Source organism: Boleophthalmus pectinirostris, unplaced genomic scaffold (assembly GCF_026225935.1).
Source record: "Boleophthalmus pectinirostris isolate CB_2022bp ecotype Guang Dong unplaced genomic scaffold, ASM2622593v1 HiC_scaffold_17, whole genome shotgun sequence".
Taxonomy (NCBI): domain Eukaryota; kingdom Metazoa; phylum Chordata; class Actinopteri; order Gobiiformes; family Gobiidae; genus Boleophthalmus; species Boleophthalmus pectinirostris.
The window spans coordinates 17,388,818-17,408,325 of NW_026571115.1; the positions used below are offsets into that span (position 1 = coordinate 17,388,818).

The following is a 19,508-nucleotide window of genomic DNA, read 5'->3' on the forward strand; positions in this document are numbered from 1 at the left end:
AGTAGTCGAATGGAATTAACAACCAGTAATCATAGTACCCATGACAAGGGATTAATGCCAAACCCATTTGCGATTAAGATTACCCATATTACTGTGAAATTAAATTGATGGACAGATGTTTTGTGTTTCCATTAGTAATTGCCAGTTATTACCTGTTTAATTTTAATACTGTACCATTACTGTAGTTGAAACAAGTGCTACTGATAAACTGAAAATAACATTCCTTACAATGTAAAAATAGCCCTTTACAAATATTCAACATTCATTTATTGGTTTGGTTTTTTGAGTACAGTGGTTATTTGTGCCGTAGTGGCGTTCACAGACGAAATACAATAATAACTACAAACACAAAAATATAGCTTTCAGATATAATAACTGTGGCTCAGTCTAGTAGTTACAACATAAACTATTGAAAAAATAATCTTCGTACCTGATCAACAAATGTAAATAAACAAGTGTAAAACTGTCCCAACGAGAACTAATACTTTTGAATTTGTGGTTTTCAAAATGACATACGTATTTACATTCAATTGAATAATTATCATTCAAAAAACATAGTGTATAAGTTTGCCATTAACAAACACTGATTATTCAACGTGTGATAAAATACATTATACTGATTATAGTTAGTTTGCATTATGTACTTTCAAGTGCTAATTATACGAGGCACAGGAGAAGAGGGTTCCCCTGTTAAGAGTGGCATAAATCAAGGTGCAGGTCAGGAGACAGGAGTCCGGGGCAAAGGTCAAAGTTCACTAATTCAGTCAAACATCCTCCTCTGACACAAGGAAAAGTGGTTAGAACAAAACAGTAGAAGAAAATAAACATTAATTCCTTATAAACAAGCTAGAGTTTAGTTATAGTGATTAAAGATGGCGTCAGAGAGCAAGATTTGTTGATCCAGAGTTGGACACATCTGGACATTTCCTCATTATAGCTGGTCACATGACTCTGGGATGTTTCCAGGAAAGCGCAAAATGTCGTCCTCTTGTCTCCACCAACAACAAGGAAATACCAGTGGGGTTTACGAGGGCTTACACTGACCTCCATCACAAAGGAAAAATAAACTATCAACATTAGCAGCTTCTAAAAGTCCTCTTAAAAATAGATGTTTTCATATAAAAATCTGAAATAGAGCTATGCAGTTTGTTTCACTGGACGGGTCAGACTTGCAGTCGAGTGTGCTTTGTGGTTCACATGTGAGTTAGGTTCCTGTGTTTGTGTTTTGGATTAGATTGCTTCTTCTTCCTTCTTCTTCTTCTCCTTCTCCTTCTTTCATAGAGATTCCCTTTTGTGAAAACTCATTGTCTTGCTGTAGTCCATCTGTCTTTACTGTGCTTGGACGATTGTTAAGTAGGTGCTAACAGACAGTTTGTTGGCTGGACAGGGGGCTCTCCAAAGACATGCAGGTGGGTGACAGGTCTGGACGAGCACAAGGTTTAAACATGGAGGAGATGTAGAACGCCTAAAGGAAGATAACACACTTAGAAGATGTGTATACACAGATCACATCCTGTCAATCACTGTTTATACCAATGGAGATTAGGACAACAGCAAGATGTGTAGGATTTATCAAGAATATAGACAACAGTGATTTTCGACATACCACCCAGTATGCGGTGAGACCCCCCTGGATGAAGCCGGTGAGCACGTCGGTGGGGTGGTGTCTGTAGTCGGAGATGCGGCTCAGACCGGTGTAGATGGCGATCATCACCAACAGGAACTGAATCAGCGGCCGCAACAGTCGGGCTCCTCGCCATGACAACCGAGCTTGTAAATAGAACTGCAAAACACAAATAAAATATTTGATTTGATTAGAAAGAAAATGTAATACAGTTTACCACATTTACTGAGGCTTTATATGTGTAGGACTTAATAAGACAAGTAAACAAGCCTAATGCTGTTTTTTGTTTAATTCAAACATGTTTAACACACAAACCCTGCATATTTAGGCTTAGTTATTCTCTCAAACAGAAAACACTCTGTTCTACCTTGAAATGTCATGTTGTAATACAGGAAGTGCTCAACTGTGCTTTTAAACTCCATACAACTTCACTAGAACCATTTGGATAATCTCAGCCCTGGAATTGCCAATCTGTGCTGAACGAAAGGTAAAAGGCAGCTGTTAACTTGAAAAGTAACAGCTTCAGGACACCACAAGGTGGAACAGAACATTTTGAGCTTTGGAGATGGAGGTGGAGCTGATAGACTAATAATAAAGTGTTACTCAAACATGTGTGAATGAAACAAAACACAACTCTAGGCATGTTTTTGACCTGGCTTCAAGCTCACAAAAGTCTATATTTTTTTTAATATGACCTTTAAACTAGACATTGTATTTTTAATTCATACATGACTTCAGGACAGATTTGGATCCTTTGTTCTCTGCTTATGGAAAATGGTCGACGTGACTCCATTAATGCTATCTTTAGGCCATTTCCTGCCTTTGTCCATCCCTGGCTGTCTCCTGCATCAGCATTGTGCTCGTGTAGCTGTGGCGCTGTAAAATGAGGTCAGGGGGTGATGGCTGCACATGTAGTGGACTTTTATGAGGCGGCTGGGGGCTTCGGGGCGGTCAGTCTCCGGGGAGCGCGTGGTCCACATTCCTACAAGGCGCTGTACCTTTAGCGAGCAGGTGTCACTCTTCCTGCATTAAAACGAAGCAGCTGGCCACAGTCCGGGTAGCGTGTACATACAAGTTTGACATGCTAACGGCTCCAGGCTACACACTACAGGCGGTTGAGAGACTTGCATGCAACAGTGTGTGTGTTTTAGCTCTGGGCTGAGGAGAACTGTGGTGTTGAATGCAAACCGAGAAGAAACCTGTCACAAACAAGGAGAGCTTTGTCTTTCTCCAGTCTGTTTTGGACTTTTGTGCCTTGGATTCAGTCTCCCAAATATTGTCCATGCCATGGCATTTTTTAAAATTCATTTTTTGTCATTTTTGTTTCATTTTTTTCTGAAATAAGCCAAATGTGCACAAAAATACAAGTATAAATAAAGGATCATTGTGCAACTTTTCTGGTGGAGGGGGTGTCACATGCTTGTCTCCATGGAGATGTTACTGCTTTGCTTGGAATGTTCCATGGAATAACATTAAGCATATCTATTTAGCATTTATTCATTACGGGTGTTTCTGTTGCTCAAAAATACAGTAAGTTTCTCTGTGAATACGTAGATTTAAGCTTTACTGTGGAACAAACTATAACATCTCCATGGAGACAAGCGGGTGATGGACCTTCCACCAGTAAAGTTGTGTAATGCACCTTTAATTATGAGCTTTATACATGTCCATAATATGACTATTACTCTCTTAAGAATTTTATTTGACCTATAATTTGTCATCCCACTTTTATTCCTTTAATCTTTCATCAGTTGTTTGTCTTTCCTTCTTTCTTATTATCATGTTCATTTAGCAATTCAAAATTATTTATTTGATTTTCATTATTTTCTTTATATTTCTACCACAATCAAATATGCGTCATCAAAGCAGTCGAATGGCATAGGATAACTGTTGTACTAGTAATGACCCAAGTCAAGATATTGAGGAAGTATCACTATAGATTTAGAATGGTGTTGAGCAATTTCAGTAGTATAAGACCACTTGGTAATACTCAAGAGACTCCTGTTATTTTGGGTTGATAATTACATTGTATTCTAAAAAAGTGTTTTTTCATTGCCATTGTGGTATTGCAATTGGTATCAGGTTTGTTGTTTCAGTATCATGATTTGTGTCAACACAAGACTATTTTCAACTCCTCAATTTGTGGCTTTGAGAAGGTTTCATAAAATTGTAAATTACGCTGTCCAAAAGTTGCAAAAAACAAAAGACCCAAAAAACTATGTCCCAATACTGAAAAACCTTCTCTTCTTGGCTACTATAATAATATCACCACAAAAATCTGGGAGTATTCAAAGGTTAAGAATGAATTAATTGCACAAACCCAATGGTAACAGATGGGCAGTATGGCAATGAGCACACAATCTTGTTTATACCAAATAAAAATTCCACTTTTAAATTTCAGTCTTAATTCTTTCTCCACATCCAATGCAGCAGATGTCATTGGCACCGGCCTCTATTTTGGCATCTCTCTTTCATTATTAACATAATATTTGGTCCGTATTACTGTTACTTCGAATCCCACTCACATCCTCCATTTCAATCAGTATGTGGACCCCTGAACGAGAGAGAGAGGAATGTGGACATTATCTGGATAATAATGTCCTTTTGTCTCCCTCTAACTGTCATTTCTGCTGCACAATGCGGCGATGATTACTGGGCAGTGCCGACTCGGAGCAAAAGAAGAAAGATGAAGAGTTTTTGGGGGGCGGGAGGGGGGTCTCACGCTGAAAGAAGTCTGTCGATCTCTCAGCATGCCCCCCCCTCCCCTCTCTCCCCCCTCTCTCTCTTTCCTCCCTCTCTCTCTGTGCTAAATGAGATCCACAACAAGGCCTCCTCTGTCTGCCCAGTCTCTTCAACTATTCATGTTCCCAGTGGAAAAACATTCTCCATTCTTTAACTCCCTCGTCTCTGTCTCTCTCTGCGTTGCTTCTTTTTAGCTCAAAAGTAGAAACGGGGCCTTTAGAGATTTGGCTGCTCTCAAAGTTCTCCTCCCTCTCCATCAGGGACGTGTGAATGTCTTTACCAGTGCATATCTTTGTCAGAGTGTTTGTGCATGTGTAATTAGCTTATCTGGTTAATCATTGCATACAGCGTCCAGGGCCTCAAGGGTCCTGAGCCATCTTCAATAAATACGAAGTGTTTTTTATTGCAAATGTTCAAAATGTGATTAAAGTTAATTAGGACAACATTTAAAAGTGCACTTTGTGAGCTTTCTGGTGAGGAATCTGCCACCTGCTTGTCTCCATGGAGATGTAATTGCTTGGAGATGTAAACGCTTTGCCGAGAATGTTCTACAGTATGGAGTTAAACTTGTCCATCTTGCATCTATTCAATTACAGATGCTAAAAACATTCTTACTATGAGCACAGATGTGGCCTATAACTTGCCTTGTGGTGTTGCTTGTGTTTCTCCATGGAGCTAGATTACTTTAATGGTGTACTGTGGAACATTCCATGTAAAGCTCAAACATCTCCATAGAGACTAGCAGGTGGCACACCCTCCACTAGAAAAGTAACAGCACATTTCAATGTTTTTTCATGGGATTTTGGGCATTTCTTACTAGGGTAGCCAATTTTGAGTCCCATTTGAGCACTACTTTAAGTTTGAACACAAGATTACACAAATGCTATGCTGAGTGGTCCTAGAAAATACTTACTGCTAGATACATCATGGTGTACATGGCAAATGACGCATGGCCCGAAAAGAAGGACTTCCTGAAAGAGAAATTCAATGAGTTACATATTAAAGGAAAAGGCCCATCCACTGTAAACCTCACCCTTAGTACATAAATGTTTTAGTGTATTGTATTAGTGTAGTGTATTAAATCAATTAGACTGTATAAAGACTAACCTGGCTTCCTCCACCAGCTTGGTGTTGTTCTGCCGACATGGGGCCACAGCGATGTAACTACCCGGTGTGCAGTTTATGGACGAGTAGGTGATATTACACACTGACAGAAAGTTTGGGCGCAGTCTTCCCACACTCAGCTTGGCCATGTTAGTGAGGGACTGACCAATGCAACAGCCAAACAGGAAGCTCCCCAGCTCTTTATATAGACATGACACATATCGGTTTCGAACAAAGGCCCGTGAGTGCACACCTCTGAATCTGACTCTAAAACATTCACCCAGCGCTATCTGAAAAGGAAGATAAAACATGTTAAATAAGTTATTGCAAAACTAGTTCTCAAACATCAGTATATGTGCGGTTATAATGAAAGTATTTTTATAGCTCTATAAAAATTAATGTTACTCACTGTAAGACCTGTGATAGCAATGCCGCCAGCAATCAGCAGACTGTCAGGAATGGCCTCTCTTTCTATGTATGGATAGGTGATACTCGTGTCTCCGCAGAAGAACCCACGTCTGTATGCTTTCACTGCTTTCAGCTCACATGCGAAGAATGGGATAGAGGCTGGTGGGATGGGGAAAAGGGAGAAAAAAAACAAAAGATGGTTTGATAAATTTTAAGCCTTTGAAGCATGAAAAAAATCAAATTAGAGGTGATGGGGGTAGAACATAAAGGAGGTCTTCTTCTGTCCCACCAGAGCGTTGGCGCGAGATGAAACACGAACAGGGGCATTTAATGAGTGCCAGTCGGGATGTCTAGGTTCCCCGGGGATCAGGCATTCCTCACATAGCTGATTTAACCAAAGGGAGACTGACCAGATGGACAATGTGGACAATTAAAAAGATGAAGGAGCAAGTTATGAGACAAAGTATTGGTTTCATTCATCATTTTTGGTTCAGTAGCCCTAAAGAGCCTTCTATAATGGGCCACGCAAGTTGAAACAAAGAACATCAAATATAATGTTAGTGTAATGTAATATCATTTTGAATGCTTTTATGGTTATGCTTCCTTAAAGGTACATTGTGTAACTTTTGTGGTGGAAAGTCCATCAAATGCTTTGCTGTTATTGCTTTGTATTAAACTTTTCTATCTTCATGGAGATCAAACCTGAAGTTACTGGTCAGATCTGTGGAGAGGCAACCCTGCTCACAGTCAGAATGCATTTTTTGTAGATATTTCTGAGCTATAAACCATCTGTAATTTAATAAATGTAAAGCAGAGCTGTTTAATGTCCCACTTTCGAACATTTCACACAGAGCAATGACATATCCACAGAAACAACCTGGTGACGGACCCTCCACCAGAAAAGTTACACAATGCACCTTTAAGACCCAGTTTCCAACCTAAAGTGCACACTTTTTGTTAAACCACAAAAAGGTTATTGTATTGTTTTTGCTTGTGAGTAGAGCAAAATTTGAATCTTGTTTCAGTAACACCAAATATTGTTTTATACATTTGTTTGCTAGGATTGGATTAAAAATTTTATTAGACTGACTCATACAGTGCATTCTTGTGGGCTCTAAGGAAACAGCATTTACACTGTCAATAGGAAATCAGTATCTGGGATTGCTATCACTGATTAATTCGATTCTGTTAATAAACTGTTTGAATGGAACTAGGCGCTGTTCCTTTTTGCCCTACATACGGGCTCACAAAGGTTCTAGCTGGTGACTAATTAAAACAAACCAGCATCGTCGCGTCGCTCCTCTAGGGGGTCAAGGTCTGAACCATTTCAAAGAACTTGCTGTCCTGCCAACTGATCCTGATTTTTCAAAGTAATAATAAACCCAGTATCTTGTTTTGTTTATTGTGAACCATGTTAAATTGTCCCCTGTCCTCTATCCCATGTCCCCTTGTCACCCCATGGAATGCAACCAGAACATGGGACTAATCATTAACCCCAGCGCCTCTCTCTCTCTCTCTCTCTAACCCCAGGCCTCTGCTGGTTGGCCGAAACGCTCCCACACACACTGTCCCAGCCAGGGAATCTCTCCAACTACGTGACAGATCTGCAGGATACATGCTGAAAACCAGGCCAAAACACACAAAAATTCAAACATGATACGCAAAACCATTCAACTACACAGCCCTAACACCTGTGCTCCCATGCCTTTTATAAGTGAGATTTTCTACATTACTGCACTGATAACCAAGGCTAAGGTCTAGCGGTTGCAATAGGGACAGTTTAAAAGCTATTCCCCACTCGACCTTTGTATTTTAAGTCATCCTGCCCTGATTGAAGGACAAAACACAGATAAAAGGCCAGGGCTTCTTCCATAGACAGCAGAGTGAGGAAATGTTGGAAGGCGAGCAAGAGGGAAGCACGTTGCAGGAGAGATAGTGAAAAGTTGTGACGCCAGCAGAAAGCAGGGACAGATAGCGTAGACTCTGGCCATGAGTGCAAACTTCAGTTAAGCAGGTGAGCATTAGTAGGTAAGGAGATGAATAAAAACTCGAAAATATTAACTTTTTGCACATGATAAGTTATGTGCAGTAATATGATTTAATTTCCAGGAACTAGAAGGACCTCTATATCTCTAAATCTCGTAATCCCTTTATCTGTGTGTATGGTGCCTTGTTGGAGGCCTACATAGATATAGTGCAGTTCATCTATGGTTCATCTCCTTTTTTTTCTCCATAAAATATCCAAACGACTCATAAACGTACTTTATAAAATTTACTTTGTTAGTATCTAAGATAAATATGGTTAAGGCAAAACTTTTAATTCCTGGATACTCAAAAATATCTGACAATACAATTCTACTCAATGATATATGACCAAAAAAATGCACGTATTTCACTTTTTATTTAATTACATTTGCATTAAAACACACAGTCCATTTTCTTTACTGGACAACCCCATATGACATTTGAAAGTAAATCACCAAATTTTGTACTTGAAAGGCACAACTCATTTGCCCCTTTTTCTTTGAGTTATTCTTGCCTCCAGGCCAGCGCTCTGTAATAATCAATATGTTGGCATTGACAAGGAAGTCATAAAGTGATTCCACATTAATGGTCTGTTCTGTGGTTACGGGTAGATCATTTTCAGAGCATGCAGACATCTGTCTAATGGAGCTCATACAGGGCTGTGAGGTAAACAGCACGCTTTATGGCCCAGGGGATGCCAAAGCCTCTGAAGTCAGACAAAAGCAGTTCACTTAAGATCACGCATTAAAATGTAATGGCTTCTGTGTATTGTGAAGATCATGTACTCTTTTGTGTAGAACATTTCTATAAATATGTATCTATGCGAAGGCTCTTCACCTGCGGCCACCGTCACATCTGTTCAATAGGGTTTAAATACAAAAAGGCCTTGTATTTAAAACATTTATAATATATCCGATTTCCTTATCTTGTTGTTGTGGCTACATTCTTACATGGTTGTCACTCATCAATCATATTTGTACCTGTGTCATAATAACAAGTAGTAACTTGCTACAAGCAGTAATTTAGATGTCAATAATTCTTTTGACTTTCATTTTCATTCTTAGGTAACAGTTACTTGGCTACAGTGTTCGAGCTGGTAAACTTTGCACACATCTTGCTACAACTTGTGCACTTCACAACGGCATTTAAACGGTCTTCACAACAAGGCCCCAGAAACACGAAGCACCTCCACTTCATCTGTCAGGCAGCTGCGAGCCTGCACCTGGCCAAGATATTGTCAAAGGAGGACCATGCCAACAGAGGCCTGAGAGGGGACCAGCTCTGGCACTCTGCAACGCACCCACACTCAGCACAGGAATGCTTTTTCAAATCGTGAAAAGAGATGGAGTGAAAGAAGTCGGGGCGAAGAAAAAGGGGGAGGAGGGAGGAGAGCGAAACTGTTCTGGTTCTAATTTACACATCTATGACCACAGCCCAGAATGAGCTCACTCCGAAAAAGAAATAAAAATGACAACAGGCCCGGCCGACTGGAGCTGTTCAATGGTTTAAGGTCATATAATGTCAGCTCAATACGCCATCAGGCTAAAGTGGGCTAAAGTGCACAGTCCAGGAGATGTGGAAGTGGAAGAGAGGGCGCGATGGAGCGAGGAGAGAAAGGGTGAGAGAAAAACCTGGGGAAACACAACTGCGGAAAGGGGTTTGTCTTCAGCCAGCGGCACACGGAGGTGATTAGTGGTGCTTCAGGAATGTGAGGGTCAGGGATGTAGACTCTTTTGGGAGCCACTCTGTAAACAGAACCCCACCTTCAACCATACAACACGTAGACGCTGACAGATTCACATACATATAACGAAGACCGCACTCAGATGCAAACAAACTCTGAGCCACAACCACACAGGCTTTAAAGACAACCAAACAAACCACAGCTAGCCCACAAACGCCTGAGAAAAACAACTTAGTAAACCAAGCCCCATCCTGGAAACCACATGTAATCAAGTCATCTAAAGGGCCTTCTCATTATCACAGATCTAACCGTAGTGAAAGACTGTGTGAATTGTACACCGCAAGCCTGGAGCTATCTGTAATCAGCTTCATCGCAGTCGATAATGTCCGAATGTAGCAGCCTGGTTCTGCTTTAACACAACGAGAGGACAAACAATTAGCAACCTGTCAACAGAGCTCCATCTGGCCCATAGCTCTGGCCAGGGCTGACCACTTGAACACTTGATCTAGTTCCTTCAGGGGTGGTCCACTACACCCACCCCTCTCGTGGGCCTCTCACCAGCCAGCATGTGCCAATGTTTCCCAACTCAGATTTTAAGCAGCTTGTTTGCCTTCAAGTCATTGCTGCAAAAAGAAAATAATAAGCCAGAGAACTGAGTCGTGGAGTGTTGTAAAGTGAATCTCAGCAAAGCGTGGTAATCCCTGGTAAAAACATTATAACATGGGAGCGTGACAGGCGAAGCAACATGCTCGTAAACAGCATTTCTGCACTGGGGCTGGGTGGGCCAGTGAAATTATGTACGGAGTGATGTCTTTATGAGCCAATGTGACCTCATCTTTTCATAATGATGAGAGCATTTAAAATAAAAAGATGCTTTGTTTATGGGTGATACGATTACATGTTAAATTCAAAAATGTAATGGAAAAGCAGTTAAATTTTACAAGACTGATTCACTGACACCAAAGCTGTGATTATGATTGGCAAGACATTAACTGTCAAAACACCATTAAAGGGGGCAGGCCAAGTGTTATGAGATATAGCTGTTCCTGTTCTTCCTTGGCGGGCTGGTCTAGGTAGGTAGTAACAAGATAGGGATGTAGTGTTTTCCGTGCCCCCTTTTCGCTCGTCTTTTTTTGTACCTGCGTAGACCATCTTCAAAGATTGTTTAGTCTGTCCTGATGGCGGATGGAAGAGATTAATCACTAAAGAACAAAGAAACCAAGTCAAAACAAACCCCAACAAGCCAAGTGCTATCTTCCCCATCTGCTATAAGACTCATTTCTCCTTCACTAAACAGGGCTGAAAAACACTTTGAATATGCGGACATTAACTACACATTAACTACAAGCAATATCTGTTTTATAATAACAGTGACTAAGCAAACAGAAAAGTATGTTGTGTCTATCATTACTAAGCTACACCAGCAGAAAAAGTTCCATTAAAAAGGATATAAGCTGTAAGTTAAAACCTGTATATTTTTACCAGCTATTCTAAAAGTGCCAACATTTTTCAATAGCTCTGTCCCAACAGATGCTTAAAGATGCACTATGTAACTTTTTGGTTGGAGGTCCATCACCTGCTTGTTTCTATGGATATACCATTGCTCTGCCTGTAATGGTCCACACTATTACATTAAATAACTCTACCTTATATTTATTAAATTGCCAGTGGTTTTATAGCTACAAAAACAGGTATTCTGACTGTGTGCAGGGTTGCCTCTGGTCTAGTTTGGTCTCCAACTTGGTCTAGTTTGGTCTCCATGAAGATAGAAAGGTTTAATACCATACTGTGAAACATTTCAGACAAAGCAATAACATCTCCATGAAGACAAGCATTTGACAAACCCTCCACTACAAAAGTTACACAATGCGACTTTAACACAGGCTACCATATACCACACATTTCAGCTGTAGCTATAACGAATCAACTAACCGTGCCTAATTCTAATTCACATTCAATAATTGCTTTAGCTACTTCTTCACATTGGAAAACAACATACTTTGAACTATTCCACAAACACCAGCCCTTTAAACCTTACAGCAGATTCATATTTATTCACTCCCTGAATATCCTGATGCAGAAAATCAATACTTTGCTGGAGTCTCCACCAACACACCGGGAGACTTTTTTTTTTGCCCCCAGCGCTGTTTCTGTTGCCACTGGCCAGAACATGAAGACACTTCCTCACAGCTGGGCCTGTTCCCTCCACACTCCACTGACCTGCTTCCTGGAGTTCAAGGCCTGACTGGAGAGGTACTGTCTTTGTGCCGGTCTGATTGCTTGGGAAACACAAAGCACTGTTCTGACACGTTGCACTAGGGCTGAGCGATTCTGGGGAAAAATTGAATTGAGATTTGATCTGCGATATCTGTTTAAAAAGGACTCACATTGTAAACAACTCTAGGAGCATTAACATTTGCGAGAGGGAATGCAGATGGAAACCAGCTATTTAACTATACTCTGGTGTGGAACAGCTCTGTTTTTATGAGCTGAATGTCTCTGTACAGTGTCCCTTCAAATAAAGACTAAACTAAACTAGGACAGAAATATGAACTGATAAACTGATAATACAAGAGTCCCTTGCATTACAGGGCATGTTTATAGAGGTGTAAACTACAGGTACAAGATGCTTATAAAAAAAAAAAACACACACACAAGAAAGAAACAAGAAATTATTAAAGTGGACTTTGCAGGAGACATTATATTACCTACATAAATGCAGCCTTTGTGATTTCATAATTTCGCCAACTTAAACTGAAATTTAGTTTGGAGTCCGATATTATGTTCAGCCCCACAAAGCAGCACACTTGAATGCTGGTTGAAGTGGCGCTGTGGCGGAAAGGTGAAGCCCAGACTGAGGGTGTATGCAGGGAGGTGAGAGCTGCCAGTCTGCAATATGAGACCGACAAAAGCTTGTGGTTACACGGAGGTATTTGGCATGAAATGGGCTGATTGTTGCAGGATGAGAGTGGAAGGAGTTTTCGAAAGCTTCAGGGCTGTTTTGGTGTTTTTTTTTTCATAAGATTGGAACAACATCAGAGCAGCTTTTTGGAGGATGAAAGAGGTAGGGGGGATATCCGGCAGGTGAGATTTGACAAATGATAACGAAATGTTTTAGATAATGGGAAACAATGCCACAAAGCCAAAGGGGAGGCGTCCCGTTATGGGAAGAGGACGAGTCATTAGCTTTGACAAAACGCAGAAGGCAGAGCTATGGGCTGTATAGAGAGAGGAGGATGCACAGATAGGAAAGAGCATTCTGTCTAATGAGCATAGGGGATTACAGAGCTGCATACATCTTAATAGACTCATTACTACTAATACCTAAGGAGCACCCGGGGCACTTATGGAACCGTCATAGAGCAGACCATCACAGCTGCCTCATTAAAAGTACATTTGAAGCTGTTTACTGGCTCAAGTACGTTTTGCCTGGTCTCAGAGTCTTCGCTTAAGACATAAACAGACAGCTGTGTATCCGATCTCTCTTTCAGGCGCCCGAGGGTCTGACCCCTGGCCCCTCAACTAGAGATTCTCTGTCCCTTCTTCCAAAACTCTCCTCACAAACCACCCTCCTTCCCCCCCACCAGTCTCTTGTCCGACCTGATCCCTCAATCAGGCTCTCACTCGCCCCACTTCCTCCAGGCGGTGTAGACAATCTCAAGGCCCTGACCGTTTTTTTGCTAATGTGGTGGAAGTACAGTGAGTGCACCGGCTGCAGCTTGTTCAGGGAGGGATTCTACTAATGGATGCAAATGGGAAAGAAATGTATTAGCAAACAAGGACACAAGAGTCAGCAAAACTAAGCGACTAATGATTTGACAGACGCGACTAATGACTTGACAGACGCTGTTTAAAAAGAGCTTAGTTTCAAAGGGTTTCCAATACAATTTTCACTTAAAGGGCCTGTATTACGCCATTTTATGTTCTATGCTATAATGTTGTTTCTGCATCAAAAACAGTTGTGTTTTGTTTCATTCACACATGTTTAACACACAAACCCTGCATATTTAGGTAGCTGTTAACTTGAAAACTACCACTACATGACATCACAAGGAGGAACAGAGCATTTTGAGCTTTAGAGATGTAGACAGAGCAATAACAAAGGGTTACTCAAACGTGTGACTGAAAACACAACTCCAGGAATGTTTTTGATAAGGTAGCAGCATTATAACCTAACCTAAAGCTCAGGAGACAGTTTTGCGTAATATAGGTTCTTTAATGATGCACTATATAACTTTTCTGGTGGGCAGATCCGCCACCTCCATGTCTTCACAAAGATGTCATTACTTCTCCTACAATGTTCCACTGAAAAGCATTAAACATATCTTCAGTTTAAGGAGTTGAAATTAGTGCTTAAAAAATACCATAAACGTATAAACTGTACCTTGGTGTTACCTGCTTGTCTCCATAAAGATACTGTAAGATTCATGTTGTACTGTGAAGCAATCTCCGTAACGCTATAATATCTTCACAGAGACCACCAGAAAAGTTACACAGTGCACCTTCAAGGCCTTAAGCAAATATTCTGTGTGATTTGTCAACAATGCCGCACATGGCAGAACATACTAGCATTAAGTGACAGACCGGCATGTTATGACGCATTAAATTCCCGCCATCTTAGTCACTTGACAACTTTCTCTGCCAAAACAACGTAACCAGGAAAAGGTGGCCATTTGCCAAATTTCACAAATGCAAATATTCAAAAACAACGCATATCTAACAGAACACCTGAGGGCGAGTAGTAGAGTTGACTTGAGGTGGACTAAGGGGATGTTAAGTTAAGCTGCTACAGAGGAGGGGAGCCCCAGAGGTACAGCTGATCTCATAAGCAGGTACAGCGGGTCCTGGCTTGCTCCTTCATGTAGACCTACAGCAAAAATAGTGATCCAGCGAAATCTTTTCTTCTACTACTGCTTCTAAAATATTTCTAAAATTATCTATATATAATAATGGTGAAAATTATGGACAATGCAAAACATTTACAGTAATGCTCTATCTGAAATGTTGTACAGAAGATTAACTGACCAGATGATCAGGACTTCCTTAATAGTCAACTTTAAATGTATGTATCAAGATTGGTGGCACAGAATAATCATCAGTAGTGTTTTCATTAGATTGTAATTTATGTTTTATGCACACACAATGTAATGTTGATAATGTACAATAAAATAGATTTAAGTTTTTCAAATTCTGCTAACTCAGGTTTATCTGAAAAGAGGGACTATTGAGCTGTTAGAAGACAAGCCCCAAGGAAGTCCTGATAATCTTCTTAATCTTTATGGGCTAATGGGGCCTTTACCTAACACTGCCTCCAATCATCTCCCCGTTTCACTTAAAGAGAGTCTGTAACTGCCTTTATTGGGGTGGTGACAGCCTAAAGACCACCTGTGCAAGGGGCCAAACGTGCAATACAAACTATGAGGGGAATAGACCTGTCCATGCACGCACAACCAAAATGATAAACAGCCATCTCCTGACCCCTGCATGCTGTTTAGACGCGTGATCTTATTGATGCGGCCACGGGGCAGCTCACTCTCTCGCTCCCCCCACCCTTCCTCCTCTCCCCCCCCTCTCTCTTTCCTACTAGGAATGCCTGCGCACTCTCCCTTAGCCATAGACAAACACTTGGGACGTTCAGGTATGTCGTTTACATGGAACTTTCTGACACTGAGCTCAACCAGAACAATTCGTCTTTGTAGGTCGTCCATCATCCATGAGCAAGTCAGAACAGCACTGTAAATATAGCACACATCAGCCACAATAGGGGAACAAGCCTGGACTATTGGGAAACAGAGGGATCATCCAGCGAGACATTTAAATCTACGAATTAGATGGAATTAAACACGTGATGCAATTCAAAATAAAGCCACGTTTTTCAGTAGTTTCTCATAGAGGTGGGTAATATATACTAGTGAGTTTTAAGCCATGTTAGCTCATCAAAAACATATCTGGAGTTGCGTTTTGTTTCATTCACACATGTTTGAGTAATCCTTTATTATTAGTCTGTCTACATTTCTAAAGCTCAAAATGCACTGTTACACCTTGTGATGTCATGTAGTTTTCAAGGTAACAACTACCTTTGACCTTTTATTCAGTAGAAATGGGCAAATCCTGATCTGAAATTACCCAAATGTATCTAGTGAAGGTGTATGGAGTTTTCTGTTTTATGCAGAGTTTGTGCGTTATAACATAGATCAGAAAATAGCGTAATATGGGACCCTTTAAGCTTAAGGTGACCAAATAATTTTTATTTGAATAACTTCATCTCATTCTCATTCTTAATATTTAAGCACAAATTTTTGAAAGTTTATGATGCCGACATATAGTCCAGGTTATTTTTAGACAATGGAGATCCACCATAGTCTACATGTGGACAACTACCCAAAAGCTGCAAAACAAATACATAAAAAGAAAAAAAGATGGCATTGTTATCTTTCAGGGTTTAAATGATTATTATAGTGTTTTCATTTCAGAGTTCAAATTTGTGGAATAGCAAATAGCATTTGTGATGGGTAGCAAAAATATTATAATAATTCTATTAAAATCCAAACATTGAGATATTATTTTTTGTCAATATTGCCAGGCACTAGTTTACACAGTAAAAGAGTGAGGCAGATCATTATGGGTTACTCCTGCTGATAACATAATGAGGGGGAGATGCTTGGGGGTGAAATTCCTGCACAGTAACAGTAGTGAATGGGCCCCCCTGTACAAGACGAATTATGCCTGCGGGTCAGAAAGTCCAGATCCAATGGTGCAGTTTTGAAAGGAAAATTACATTAGTCAGAGATAAGTGGGTTTAGCCAAATGAAGGGGCTCAATTCATGTCCAGTAAGTGATGATACGCCGCATCAGAATGAGACAAGCTAAGGTCAGGGCTGTCTGCAGATAGAGCTGCTGTGATGGGTACATGAGAGATAGATAGACACTGAACAGGAATCTAAAAGTCAAATGTAATCGTGTGGTAGTAGACAGGAGTAGCTTCTTGTCTTGATACAATGAGCCCATTATTATGAATGAGTGTTACTAGTAGTGATCTATGAGGAAACTTATATCGGCTGTTTTTCAATCTTTTAAACACAGACTGTATAAAGAAGTGGACTAAAGGAGTGCAACGTTACCCATAGCATTTGGCTCCTGTCAAATGAAGCTCACGAGGTTGGCAGAGTTCCATACTGGAATAGGAATTTATTTACAGACAAAATAGCAAAATAAAAACACCAGGATCATGTAGAGAGTGTTAATACGAACATTTTAAGACAAAATGACAAGGCTCATTGCAGCAGTTACATGGAGAGGGGTGACAATTTTTCAATGTAAAGACAACTGGAGCTGGAAGCGCCCCCATGAACACTTGCTATTTTAGACTTAGACAGACTTTATTGATCCACAAGGGAAATTACTTGGACACAGTAGTTCACATTACATTATATTACAATAACACCGAGTTAAAACTGTTTTAAAATGGTAATGAACTTCTTAATAAGTAGCAATACAAAAGCAAGAGACTGGAATTATTTGGAATGTGACGGTCATTTATATATAGAGTCTATGCTTCAATACAAATTTTGTGGTCCCATTGGGCGTAGAAGAGGCTCACATTAAATGAGCTATTATTACCTATTTCTCATTCTGCCCACATTTCTGTTAATAACCCCTATATGACTAATTGCTCATTATAACAATTACTACAACTGCCAAATTAAGGAGCTTGTGCTTCTCCTTTTAGTGCTTTAACTATTATTACCGTGACAAATCTGGTACATTGAGGGACAGTCAACATAAAAGGATTTCAAATTTAGGTCATACTCATGACTGCATATTTGTAATATATTTAAAAGACAAATCCACAAAAGTTGAACCTGATCATTTATGTAGTGACTAAGTGCTTGAAGTTGCTACCAAAATCTCCAACTGTTTTACATGACTGTCCCCCATCTACTTTAAATATTATAGTTAATTGTATGTTGATGCCAGCAACAACTGTCTGATTCTAGTGAAGGTTTATGGAGTTTAAAACCACAGTGGAGCACTTCCTTTGTTACCACAGAGCATCACAAGGTGGATCAGACTGTTTTCTGTTTGAGAGAGGAACAAAACACAACGCCAGGTATGTTCATGATGAGGAAACATTATAGCATAGATTAGAAAATAGCCTAATTTAGACCCTTTAACTCTATACATTGAAGAAGTACTAGAAATACCGGAAGAAATCAAAGTATTTACAGTTTTATGACAGTAATGACTAATGCCCGTCTAAATCATTATCATCATTATTAACATCTGACATTTTGTAATAGTAAATAAACTCATGTCCCGTGAGGTTATCAGAGGAGGAAGAATGCTAGAAGGCATCACACGCAACTTTGCAAATTGGTCAAAGAGCGTGACCAGAAAGCGTCTCTGTGGCTAGCTACGTAAACCATTTCCTTCATGGTGCTGACAGATCCTGAATCAGCGCACCACTTCCCACTTCAAACAGTATTTAGTGCACAGAGTCGAAAAGAGTTAATAATTGCATACCTGTAGGGAGGGAGAGCCAGAGAAGAAGAAGAAGTATGTACCATGTTTTGTCTACATTGGGGCCCACAAGCTCTAACTGCCAACTGAGCAGAGGACCTGTCATTCTGCTTGGACGGGTTAGTCATCTTTACTGTTTACATCGCTCTCATTAGATCTACTCTCACTCCAAAACAAGTGTGTAATAGTCATGTGAGGTAACCGGCAGCCTGTCAACTTTAATCACGCTTCTTTGATCAAATATGGTGCCATCATTTGACATACACAATTTAAAACTTTTGGTCTCGCGTCAAAAGATAAAGTCTACCCCATGGATCTTCTCTTACCTGCCTGCCATCTTTGACTAAACTATATGCGGCTTTATCATTTTCCTCATATTGCAGTGCACACAATATTGAACTGATTGAAAGTGATTTTTCTCATAACGGCCATTGAAAACTTTTCTATATGTTCTTATGTATCAAAATGCATTTGATTAAATTAGTATAGGGACCAGTTATATTAAAATTTCAGCTTCTGTCAGTAGCCATTTGGACGTAACATTCTTCTCTTGGTGTTTTTAATCCCCCATGTGAAGATTTTCTGCTTAATTTGACAGAAATTATAGGCCTGCCCTTCTCTCCAGCTGAGCACTGTAAATCATTTGAGTTTGACAGTGTGTGTTGTGCTGCAGCGGCATGCACTTTTCCTCACAAGTCCGGGGCATGTTTTTATTCCCATTCCCACGTTCTTCTCCCGGGAACTTTAGGAGTTACCATGGAAACTGATGAATTCCCGGGACAACCACGCTGCTGCCAGCTGAGCTCCCCCCTCCTCACCCCTCCTCGCTTCGCTGCTGCCCCACGTGCAACAAGGGAACTTGGCTTAAGTTCTTCAACTGCTTTGAACTCTTTCCCTTTGACTTCTGGGAAAACTTGAGCTGCTCCTCTAACTTTTAAAATCCCCATGTAACTGCATTTTTCCTTACCACAACTTTTAGGCTGAGCTCACTAAACAGTCCAAGTTTGCTTGCTGTTGTAAAGGGCATTAGTGTGTATGTATGGTGTTTTTGTTTTATCTTGTTATCCACACAAATTAGACTTGTGGCCTCAATTTCCTTCCTCGGGGTAATCCATATGCCAGAATTTCACAACAAATCCACTAACACATTTTACACCCACATGTTAGCAATAAAAGAGCTAATCAGATTACCAAGGCAAGGCCACGCAACAACATGTAGTATCAAGGTTTGAGGGGGGCTAATTATAAAACATTATGAACTAAGAGAATAATGAATATTGCTGTACAAAATGTGCACTTTAATGCAACGCATTCAGGTGTAATAACGGATGATCTTTGAGGGTTTATATGTTTGTGTTTGGCTTTGTCAGGGGCTTTAGAAAAAGCACGCCAAAGGAAATT

General features: G+C 40.3%; 2 protein-coding genes across 2 annotated transcripts in view; one reads left to right on the forward strand and one right to left on the reverse strand.

Moving 5' to 3' along the window:
- Positions 1 to 19,508, reverse strand: part of ppap2d (phosphatidic acid phosphatase type 2D) — a 20,467-nt gene continuing 959 nt past the window's right edge. Inside the window, exons 2-6 of the mRNA XM_020932199.2 lie at positions 5,880 to 6,037; positions 5,474 to 5,760; positions 5,280 to 5,337; positions 1,607 to 1,783; positions 1 to 1,465 (exon numbers count right to left, since the gene is read on the reverse strand). Of these exons, the coding sequence (XP_020787858.1) occupies positions 1,361 to 1,465; positions 1,607 to 1,783; positions 5,280 to 5,337; positions 5,474 to 5,760; positions 5,880 to 6,037 (785 nt within the window). The 3' untranslated portion in view covers positions 1 to 1,360. The remainder of the gene's footprint in view (positions 1,466 to 1,606; positions 1,784 to 5,279; positions 5,338 to 5,473; positions 5,761 to 5,879; positions 6,038 to 19,508) is intronic.
- The window catches only part of LOC129408687 (uncharacterized), a 10,974-nt gene continuing 9,571 nt past the window's right edge, over positions 18,106 to 19,508 (forward strand). The window contains exon 1 of the mRNA XM_055152926.1: positions 18,106 to 18,226. The gene's annotated coding sequence lies outside the window, so the exon portion shown is untranslated. The remainder of the gene's footprint in view (positions 18,227 to 19,508) is intronic.